The 12,306-nt window shown below is 39.9% G+C and overlaps 1 protein-coding gene across 1 annotated transcript; it reads right to left on the bottom strand.

The window, feature by feature from the left end:
- LOC109227435 (probable anion transporter 5) lies at nt 2,523-6,471 on the bottom strand. Its single transcript, XM_019392602.1, has 2 exons — nt 6,234-6,471; nt 2,523-4,459 (listed from the first exon to the last, which is right to left on the bottom strand). The coding sequence occupies exon 2, from the start codon at nt 4,364-4,366 to the stop codon at nt 3,038-3,040; it is 1,329 nt and encodes a 442-aa protein (XP_019248147.1). The 5' UTR covers nt 4,367-4,459; nt 6,234-6,471; the 3' UTR covers nt 2,523-3,037.

A 12,306-nucleotide genomic window follows, 5' to 3' on the forward strand; every position in this document is an offset into this window, starting at 1 on the left:
CCTAATATTTTCAATACCTATTGAAGCTTGAGTCTTGATCCGTTATGATTTTCATCCCACCACCTAACATTTTCCGTATTGAAACTTAAATCCTGATATATTATGATTTTCATCCCACTTCATCGAGCATTAGGTCACATTCGGTGTCATCCGTCCTCCGGCGGTTCCAGCCTCACACTTGATAGCCCTTGCACTGCCAACCTTGTCCCACCCTGTTCACCCCATACCACCCACCCCTAAACTTTCATTACATTCTTTCCTTTTTTTGGTTTCTATAGCTTAAATTGCCATGCAATTTCCCCCTTCCCCTCACCCCACCAACAACTTCAATAAAGTCTCCATTACTTGATCTTGTGAACTCTTTAACTGTAACATGTCAAAACTGAACTAAGAAGACTTTAGCTTCACTTCCCAAAAGATAAGAAGAATGTTTCAGCCATATATTTCATAGTACAACATCTTAAATTCTTTCATCTAAATGCACATGCATCAACCCTTTTCTTTTCTTTACTTTCGCCAACCAAAGGTCCCCCTCCGCACGCTAGACTTGACTATAATTCGACGTCAACACTGTTTAAAGTATAATTCACCCTTGGTGTGGTTAGCAAACCATAACCAGTGCATTAGTAGCCCAAATGACTATGGAGGAGGAGAACAAAAAACCCTTATCTCCGTCATGTTCTAAATGAGTAATGGACAAACCATTTCATTCCAACACATAATGTATGTGATGAATTTGTAAAACTAGATGTCCTCTTAAATCTCACACTTATCCCTACACTTATTCCTCACAAGCACACAAGACCTAATAATGTAAGCGTGATGTTAAAGTAATAATTGCTTGAGAAAAATTTAAAGAATAGTCAAGAAAATAATACTAGGTGTTAATGGCTAAAAGGTTGAAAGTACAACCTAATTAACAAACATTAATGTCTAGTCAAGCTTGTAATATGAGTTAGAAAGAAAATCTTGTTGCAAGCATTAATGGATGATCAAGTTAGTTACTTGATTTGGTGGGACCGTCATTCGTAGTATTGAACTACAGATTAAGAAGAACCCACTCAAGGATGGATTAGAAAGCTAGGTTCTTATACTCATGAACTCTTCAAAAGGCTTTAATTTGGCTATAGAGGTTGAAAGATTGCGTCTTTTTGTTTTAGAACAAACAGCATTTCAAGATATTAAAAGGAATTTCAATAGTCTATTCTACTCCAGACAGAGTAAGGGACCAAAAAACATATGAATAGATGAATTCACATACTTGATGCATGGCTGAAGTTTCAAAAAGCAGTACAATATTTAGTGCTCAAAGCAGAATATGACTGACTTCTCATTCTTTGGTGTATAAGGAACATATAGCATCTAAATACATCACAAAGTAACAAAAGAAAGTATACTCTGACCTTTCTTAAGCTTGTTCTCTCTCCTTCCTAAGCTAATCAAGTCTGTCTTGTATAATTTAGCCGGTTCAAGTCCTCCTGTGATCTGGATGAATATTTCACTAATGCAAATAACTTAACTTTACATTGCACCTTGGAAGCTGAATATCGATTCGGTTAATCCAGCGGTTGAAGGCATCCACGCTGCAGGTGTGGAAAATATGCGCACTAATAAAATCATCATAAAGGCAGCCCAGTGCACGAAGCATCTCGCATTCACGCAGGGTCCGGGGAAGGGCTGCACCCTAACGGGGTGTGATATAGGCAGCCTACCTTGATGCAAGCATCAGTGGTTGATTCCAAGGCTTGAACCCGTGACCTACAGGTCACACGGAGACAACTTTACCGCAGCTCCAAGGCTCCCCTTCACTAATGAAATTATCATATATTCTCTAAACATGGTGGAACAGAGAGTATGTATATTTCAATAAGAAAAACAATTTGCCAGTCAGTAACACCAAACCAATCTTAGTACAGCTAATTAGTAGATCTATTGGCACAATGAAATGAACATTGAATGCTGTTCACCACAGTCAGCACAACTTTATGAGCTTTCAAGCCTAGCAGAAGTGGGGTTTCTAGCGTCTTCTTTTTCCAAAGATTACAGAAAATGAAATCAACACAAGATCTCTTAGAACAACGAAAAGAGACTGCAGTAGCTTCAAAATTAGAAAAGACTTTCCAATAAGGAATTGAACCTTAGTTAAGCTACCATACCTAATCAGTTAAAAGATGAACTAGACACAACTAGATGCACATGTAACAATATCCACACATGGTGGTTGCTATCATTGTTTCCAGAACCAAATGCAGCAGATAAAGAATACCAGAGAGATCGTCATTAAGTAAAAGGAAAAACAAGAGTACCAGATTGAAATTGAACACTTGGGATGTGCACTTGCGCCTCAGACAGTACATTACATCTTGACGGTGCTCCGTAATAATCTGTAAAACTTGAAACTGAACTAGCAAAACATAACTGTTCCACTAAGAATGAAACATATTTCTGATTTTGGTGAAAGAAACTAGCAAAATTTGTCTCAGAAGAAGCTCAGCTCATCAAGCACTGATACATAACTAAGATCAAGAGTTAACTATAAAAACATTTATAGCTGACTATCAAGTTATGGAACCATGATACATGAAATATTTTCTACCATTTATTTCCTATATGCTTATGTTCAGATTAAACACCTTTTTTTCTGAGGAAACGTCTGCTACCACCATGGAACACCTTGGTTGTCAATTCAAAGTATAGATAATCAAAACCTAAGCTTGTTAAAGCTCCAAAAAGCAACCAGTATATTTAACGGAAACAGCTGGACCAAGAAGCAATATATCTCTGTCCTAGAAGAATCTGTCAATTAAGTCGCAATTGCTGATAGAACCTTTTGATCTTTGTATAAATATCTTTCTTCAGTAATGAGCAGGATAGAAAGAATTCAGATTGAAGAATGTATTAATGGCCCCAATGACCAGTAGCCATTTCCAGGAACTTTCCAATTTGAACTGTAGAGCCTAAACTATGCTATATTCTTCCTAGAAATGCTTCTCCAAAAATATAGTTACAGATAAACCACTGTATATTCACAAACACTTTAGTCAAAAATTCTTTCCCCAGTGGACAACACTAGGAAAACAAAAGAACTAAATATGCAAAGCACCCCTGGGATGAGAAATACGACTCTCCAGCTATCTGGACTAGTAAGATCCAATTCAGCGGCTTTTGCAGCTTCTAGTAGTCGACCAGTGAGGTCAACCCCAACAATTCCAGCTAATGTACCAGCTGTATTTGAAACTCCCATAACAATTCCAGCATATCTTGGAGCAATGTCCATGTGGTTAACTGCAAACCCAGCTCTTCCTAATGCCAAGAAACCAAGGGCCACAGAGGAACAAAACAAAGCGCCGCCAGATGTTCTGAACAATGGAAGAGCCATCAATGCAACAGAAGCAACCATGAAACCCACTGTGTTCAAAACTTTTCTGGTTTTAGTAATAGACAGGATTTTCTTGGTGACAAGGTGATCCGCAATCACCCCACCAATATTTGAAAATATAAACATGTTAAAGTATGGCATCATTTTAGAAGAACCCATTTCTTGAAGGCTGAGCTGGAGACCCAATTCAAAGTATGTCGGAAGCCAGTTCATGAGCACATAAAGAGCATAATGAAAGGTAAAATTGTTAACGACAATAGCCCAAACCGGTAAGCTAATGAGGATGCGCTTCCATGGGATTCCAGGGATTTTAGTGGAATGTACTCCATTCTCTGCCTTCATCTTTGAACTCCCTCTGATGGGAAGTAAGGATTCTCCAAAGCCGGAAGCAGTTGCTTTTCGATGATCAGAACGAGGGGGATCGGTTGCGTAAGTAAACCAGATTAGAGACCAAAATGCGCCTAAAAACGCTTCAGCAAGAAATACAGATTGCGGACCTCTAAATTTTACCAGGCTAGGAAGCATAAGCATACCCATAGCTGCACCTAAGTACATCCCAGAAGTTGTAAAAGAAACAGATCGCGATCTTTCATGTGGTGGTACCCACTGTGCAAGGACAGTGTGAATAGACGGAAAAATGAAACCTTGAGCCACTCCAACAAGCAAGCGGGCTATTACTAGGATCATTGGTCGAGTTGGGTCGAGGGGTACAAAAGCACAGGTTAGAGACCACAACACAAATGAAAGAAGGAGGACACGCCGTCCCCCAATTTTTTGCGCTACCCAGCCGCCAGGTACTTGTGAACAGGCATAACCATAATAAAAGGTTGAAAGAATTACACCTTTGCTAGTCTGGTTTATTCCTACAGCATCAGCAGCAGCAGTATACGCGATGGAAAAGCCCACACGTTCTATGTAGCAGACTGAGGTGCAGATGAAGGTTAAAAATACAATTAAGTAACGCTTTGGAAATTTACTGCTTCCCATTACTTTCAAGTTTCTAAATGAAAACCTCACACTGGATCACTGCATAGGTGGTCCTTTGATAAAGACGTCCAAAGAATGCACTTATCTGAAATTCTGTTGAAGTGATCAAAGAAACAGAGAGGGTAATTTAGAGCCTTCATAATGTTAGATAGAAAGGAGAAAAGATTTAACCACTTAACTAATAACAGCGAACATACTGAAATAGCATGTGAGAAGTAGGAAATGCACCAGAAAGCAGTGGTTCAACTTTTATTTAGGATTTGGATTCACATTATTTGACTTTTCACCTCATGGTGTTTGGACGACACCATTTAGATAGCAGTCGTAATCGAGGATAGAACAGACACTATTATCAGGCCTAGCCTACTCAAATTTATATAAAACAAATCTTATTCAATCTGATAAGATATGTCACTGAAACAAGGTCTTTCAAATTCTGAGGATGAGCAGGTCGATCCAAAGATCATTAATAAGGAGTCAGACGACCTCAGAGTCGTATGATTTAAGCCTTCTCCACTGAGATTTCTCCAATGCTACTCTCTCGGAAAAAAAAAACAACTTTCTCTACTGTAATTTTTATGACGACTTCGGACAGGAGGGATAAAAGTTAAGCAATTTCTATCGACCGAAAGCAGATATCGCCCCTCCTGCTCCAACAGTCTGCTTATCGAGGAATAGAAAAGGACCTAGAAAAACCAATAATGATTGTGGCTAGACTTCTCTATTGATCTACCAATCTAGCTAGAAATACTTGTTTCTCACCCTTGATTTACTAGTAGAAGAACGTCATCAAGCACCATTACTATGCTTTTTTCTATTACTTATATTTTTTTAATGTAAACAGTACATACATTTTAACAAATTTTGATAGGATGAAAACAGTATATTTGAATGTGGTGAGATGTGGATATACTTTTAGTGAAGTAATCCGAAGTCAAACCTAAATCTAGAAGCACCACCATAAATGCATTTAGGAACAGATTCCACATCTCACACTATGTTTGGTTTCACTAAGGGGAGAGAGGGATGCGAAAGAACAGAAAATTCATTAATTTACTTGTCTACTTCTATTTCTCCTCCTCTTTTACTTCCTTATCAATCCCCGAGTCCTTCTCTTTTACTGCCAGCCCTCCTACCCTTCCTCTTTGCACCCCAATCAAACATTGTACTATCAATTTTAATTCAAACCATATGTTTAGCATAGTTACAAACCAGTTGAGTTTATGTCAAATTAGTCCCCTAATTTTCTTTAATTTCAAGTTTTAATGCTAAAACTTCAAATCATTCTTATTGCATTCCTACTTCACCACATTTTGCTTCTAATAATCCTCAACCGCCAGCTAAACCAGACATTCAAGCATCATCTTACAAAAAGGGCACCCCGGTGCACTAAGCTCCCGCTATGCACAGGGTCCGGCCTTACCCTGCATTTCTGCAAGAGGCGGTTTCCACGGCTCGAACTCGTGACCTCCTGGTCACATGGCAGCAACTTTACGCGTTACACCAAGGCTCCCATTCTCAAGCACCATCTTAGAGCAAGTCATATACTCAAAAATTTGGAATTTAAAGAAAACAAATTGCCATAAGCAGGAAATTTATTCTTTACAAATATTTACAACAAAAAAAAAACATTGAGCAAAAGCACACTGGCATACTCATTACCCCCCCCCCCCCCCCCCGAAACCCCAAAGACAAAAAATTAATCTTTACCACCCACCCCCAACGAAGGGTCAACGATAATCTCACTTCTCAATTTTCCCCATTTATATAATCACTTCTAATTGAACAAACGAAAAAATCCCACATTGTTAAAATTAACATAAATACTTCAAGATTCTAATATTAGCTTCAAGTTAAAGATTATTACCACAGAATCAGAAGAACCTCAAAAGGGGTGTATTTGGTATTTGGTAGATCAGGAGTTCCAAATCCAAAATCTTTATTTTGCTAATTAGAGAAACATTGTAAGGGTAATGGAAGAAAAATTAAGAAAAGGGTTTGAAGTAAATAGTTGAAGAATTAGAGAAATGGGAGTAGCGTAGGTTGAAGGGACTGTAGACTGAGAGGGAGTTACAGCCTGACAGTTTCCCAAATATATTTCTCTTTTGTTTTTTTTTAATCTTTTCTTCTTATAGTATTCGTTTTATTTACTTTTTTTTCATTTTTATGGGTAGGGTTCTTTTCTTTGGAAAAGATGTTTCCATTTAAAAATACAGTCAGGGGGTGATTTTTCTTTGCTTTATATGCGAACTAATGCAAAAACTTTTTTCTTTCTGTAGTTTCCAACCCGGTATCCTATGCATTGGAGCCAGACTATATTCACATTCGTGACTATATTCACATTCGTTCCGCGTAGTCTTATTCGGGAGGAAGCACTCTCTATCAAAGATTTTTTCATACCCAAAACTCGAATCCGAGATCTCTGGTGAAGAAAAGAGCAATCACATCCGTTATACCACAATGATAACTAATCTTAATTGTCTTGCTTGAGTATTAAGTAAAAAACGAGAAAGGAAAAGGTTTCGTTTTTACTCAATAATGTGGCCTAATAGTCGATGAAAGTTTGAGATCCGATAGAGGCAAAAAGTTCTAAGTGGTTCCTTCTCATCTGACTAAACAATGAGCGATTGAGTTATATGATATTTGTACTATTGGGAAAATTGCTTATTTAACAGTTTTCTTTTGCTTTTAGTTATGATTATTCATGTATTCTTATTTCATATTCTACATCGCATTAATAATATATAAATTTATGCATAAATTATGTGGATATTAGTAAGCGATGGAGTAAATTTCATGGGTGGACCATTTGTTGTGTTCTAGAAAATTCAGTTGATTAAGAAAGTAGAAATGAGAAGGAGAAGAAGAAGATAAGCTTCTGCAAAGAATCAACTCACGTTCTAATTCATTAGAAAAAGAAATAGACTGTGTACAGTATTCGTATATATACATGAGTATCTACAACTCACTAACTTCCACTATTTCCTTTATTAACTTAGCTGGTGACAGTTGTCACCTGCTAACTGTCACGATCCAACTTTCCCACCTTCGGGACCGCATGACGCCTAACATTGCACTCGCTAGGCAAGTCAACGTTACAGAATATTACATCTTTTAATTTCCTTTATCATTTTATAATTTAAATTTAACAAGAACTAAATCAGCGGAAATAATAACGAAAGTACATGATTTAAACTAATTACTCTATATTAAGAACGAACACTGAAATAAATACCACCCAGAAACTGGTATCACAACTCACGAACAGTCTACGAATACTACAAGTATTGGTCTCAAAGAAAAATATACATCTATTTCGGAGAAAAATAAACATACTGAAATAAAGATAGGAGGGGACGCCAGGGCCTGCGGACGCCTGCAGAGACTACCTTGGGTCTCCTGAATACAGTGAAAGCAACCAACCTCTCGATCAGCCACTAGCTCCGAAATCTGCACAGAAAGTGCAGAGTGCAATATTAGTACAACCGACCCCATCTACTGGTAGTGACGAGGCTACGACGCGGCATAACAATATATATATAACCTGCAACAGTGTATACCTAAACAGAAAGGAAATACGGAATGAAATAAAACAGTATCTAGCATTAGACGAATACGAAATCCAGTCGTTCTACCAATACTCAGCTATAACCAATCCTTAGAGGGGTTTCAACACCACAATAATGAACCTCAGTAGAATATAAATACATAAACAACAAATGATGCGGCGCGCATCCCGATCCCACCATATAATCAATAACAACATAATCATTCACCCTTATTACTCCTTGTTGCAGAGTGCAACCCGATCCCACCAGTCCACACTTATTGCTCTTCAATATATATATATCACCCTTATTCCTCCTATTGCGGCGTGCAACCGGATCCCACCTGTCCACCCTTATTACTCCTTGTTGCGGCGTGCAACCCGATCCCACCAGACAATCACATTCACCCTTATTTCTCCTGTTGCGGTGTGCAACCCAATCCCTATATATACATATATATATATATATATATATACATATATATATATATATATATATATCAGCACCAATCACAAAATAGAGACAAGTGTTTCACAAGTTAACTCAAATCCTCCGCCACACTTATACCTCAAACCAACACAAGGAAATATCATTTCAATTATGAAATTTCACCAGTTAAAACTGCACAGCGAAACCAACCAAAGTGTAATATAGTGGAACAATGGAACAATTAACAACACCAAATAGAGAAACAACATTAAACAAGAAGCAATTAGACATGAGAGCATCAATAAGCAAGTAGCAAGTAAAGCAGGAAAGCAAAATATAGGGAAACAGGACAAGGGAACAGGCTAAACAAGTAATTTGGCGACGCATAGATGCTCGTCACCACACCTATACGCCCCACACATGGTATTTCACATAGCAAGCAAGTCGGGGATCCCTAATCTCTCAAGTCAAGGTTAGACCAAACACTTACCTCAAGCCAACGGGTAATTCACAGCTCAACCACCGCTTTACCTCTCGATTCCACCACCAACCCACTCGTATCTAGCCATATTTAACTTTATAACATCAATAAATGCTAAAGAAACCAAGTCCAATGCAAAATTATAGATTTCCCAACATTTCCCTCAAAAAGTCAAAAATCGACCCCGGGCTCGCTTGGTCAAAACTTGAAATTCGGACCAAAACCCGATTACTCATTCACCCCTGAGCCCGGATATACAATTGGTTTTGGAATCGACCTCAAATTCAGATCCAAATCCCCAAATTTCGAAATTCCTAGGTTCTACCCAAAAACACCCAATTCCACCATGAAAAGCCCTAGATTCTAAGATGAAATCTTGTAAAAAGATGAAATAGATTGAAAGAAGTGAGTTAGAAATCGTTTACCTATGATTTGGGGAAGAACTACTCCTTAGAAAATCGCCTCTTTTAGCTTAGGGTTTGAAAATTTGATAAATGAGTTGAAAATCCCGTCTAAGTCCCTTTTTGCACAGTTGTAGATGTCGCATTTGCGACTAGAGCTTCGCAATTGCGAAGCTCGCAAATGCGAGACAGGCGTCGCAAATGCAAACCTGCCGCATTTCTGCTACTATCGTAATTGCGAACCTTTGGTCGCAATTGCGATGGTTCCCCCTTCCTGACAACTTCGTATTTGCGAACACTGGCCTAGCCTTCTAATCACATTTGCGATGAAAGGCTCGCAAAAGCGGACCCTGCAGGGCTCGCAATTGCGATGCCTGATCTCGCAATTGCGAGATCAGGGGCCTGCAACAGCTGAAGCATACCAACAACTATTTCCTAAGTCCAAAATCATTCCGTAGTCTATCCAAAACTCACCCGAGCCCCCGGGGCTCCAAACCGAGCATGCATACGAGTCTTAAAATATCATACGAACTTGCTCATGCGATCAAATCGCCAAAATAATACCTAAAACTACGAATTCAACACCAAAACACATGAAATTTTCAAGACAGTTCAAACTTCCTATTTTCTCAACCAATGGTCCAAATCACGTCAAATTACTTTCGTTTTCCACCAAATTTCACAGATAAGGTTTAAATATTATAACGGACCTGTACCGAGCTTCGGAACCAAAATACGAGCCCGATAGCAACAATATCAAACATTATTCAATTTTCAAAAACCATCATATTTTTCAGTTAACAATTTATGCTATTCAAGCCAGGCCTGAGGCTGAGTCCTCCGATGCAGTCATCACATGTACGGTTTCAGTTTGCAGTAGAGATGCTTCAGCTCTATTTGATCCAGGGTCTACATACTCCTATGTGTCCTCTTATTTCGCTCCATATTTGGTTGTGCCTCGTGATTCTTTGAGTGCTCTCGCGTATGTGTCCACGCCAGTAGGGGATTCTATTGTTGTATACCGTGTCTATCGTTCGTGTGTGGTTGTTATTTGGAGCCTTGAGACTAGTGTAGATCTCCTACTTCTTGATATGGTAGATTTTGATGTCATTTTGGGGATGGATTGGTTGTCACCTTACCATGCTATATTGGACTATCATGCCAAGACCGTGGCCTTAGCTTTGCCGGGGTTGCCTCGATTGGAGTGGAGAGGGACTCTTGGTCATTCCATCAGCAGGGTTATTTCTTATATGAAGGCTTGGCGTATGGTTGAAAAGGGGTGTTTGGCTTATTTGGCTTATGTTCGTGATTCTAGTGCTGAGGTTCCTTCTATGGATTCCATACCAGTTGTTCGGGAGTTTCCAGAGGTATTTCCTGCAGACTTGCCGGGGATGCCACCCGACAGGGACATTGACTTTTGCATTGATTTGGCTCCGGGCACTCAGCCCATTTCTATTCCGCCGTATCGCATGGCCCCGCCAGAGTTGAAGGAATTGAAGGAGCAGTTGCAAGATTTGCTTGATAAGGGCTTTATTAGACCTAGTGGCTCGCCCTGGGGTGCGCCGGTGTTATTTGTTAAGAAGAAGGATGGATCGATGAGGATGTGTATAGATTATCGACAGTTGAACAAAGTCACCATCAAGGACAAGTATCCATTGCCAAGGATTGATGATTTATTTGATCAGTTTCAGGGTGCCAAGGTGTTTTCGAAGATTGATTTGAGATCTGGCTACCATCAGTTGAGGATTAGGACATCTGATGTCCCTAAGACAGCTTTTCGCACTCGGTATGGGCATTATGAGTTTCTAGTGATATCCTTTGGGTTGACAAATGCCCCATCAACATTCATGGATTTGATGAACCGGGTGTTCAGGCCGTATCTGGATTCCTTCGTGATTGTCTTCATTGATGATATTTTGATCTACTCCCGCAGCCGAGAGGAGCATGAGCAATATCTTCGGATCATTCTTCAGACTCTGAGAGATAGCCAGTTATATGCTAAGTTTTCAAAATGCGAGTTTTAGTTGAGTTCAGTCGCTTTCTTGGGTCATATTGTATCAACAGAGGGTATTCAGGTGGATCCTAAGAATATTGAGGCAGTCAAGGACTGGCCTAGACCCACATCAGCTACAGAGATCTGGAGTTTCCTGGGTTTGGCGGGTTATTACCATCGGTTTGTGGAGGGGTTTTCATCCATAGCAGCCCCGATGACCAGGTTGACCCAGAAGGGTGCCCCGTTCAGGTGGTCGGACGAGTGTGAGGCGAGCTTTTAGAAGCTCAAGACAGCTTTGACTTCAGCGCCGGTGTTGGTTTTGCCCACAGGTTCAAGGCCATATACAGTATATTATGACGCATCTCGTATTGGACTCGGTGCGGTGTTGATGCAGAATGGCAAGGTTATTGCATATGCTTCGCGGCAGTTGAAGATTCACGAGAAGAATTATCCAGTTCATGATTTGGAGCTAGTAGCCATTGTTCACGCGCTGATGATTTGGAGGCATTATTTATATGGAGTGTCATGTGAGGTATTCACGGATCACAAGAGTTTGCAGTATTTGTTCAAGCAGAAGGAGCTCAATTTGAGGCAAAGAAGGTGGTTGGAGCTATTGAAAGACTATGATATCACCATCTTGTATCATCCCGGGAAGGCCAATGTGGTGGCCGATGCTTTGAGTAGGAAGTCGGCTAGTATGGGTAGCTTGCATATATTCCAGTCGGTGAGAGACCGCTTGCTTTGGATGTTCAGGCTTTGGCCAATCAGTTCGTGAGGTTAGATGTTTCTAAGCCCAATCGTGTTCTAGCTTGTACAGTCGCTCGGTCTTCATTATTTGAGCGTATCAGAGATCGGCAGTATGACGATCCTCATTTGCTTGTCCTTAGGGACACAGTGCGGCACGGAGGTGCCAAGCAGGTTACAGTTGGAGATGACGGAGTTTTGAGGATGCAGGGTCGAGTTTGTGTGCCTAATATGGATGGACTTCGTAAGTTGATTCTAGAGGAGGCCCATAGTTCCTGGTATTCTATTCATCCGGACGCCGCCAAGATGTATCAGGACTTGCGGCAGCATTACTGGTGGAGAAG

The sequence above is a fragment of the Nicotiana attenuata genome, chromosome 6, assembly GCF_001879085.1.
Source record: "Nicotiana attenuata strain UT chromosome 6, NIATTr2, whole genome shotgun sequence".
NCBI lineage: Eukaryota > Viridiplantae > Streptophyta > Magnoliopsida > Solanales > Solanaceae > Nicotiana > Nicotiana attenuata.

Bases quoted from the DNA above. Each gene is read 5' to 3' on its own strand.
- LOC109227435 (XM_019392602.1), bottom strand. From the start codon at position 4,366: ATGGGAAGCAGTAAATTTCCAAAGCGTTACTTAATTGTATTTTTAACC.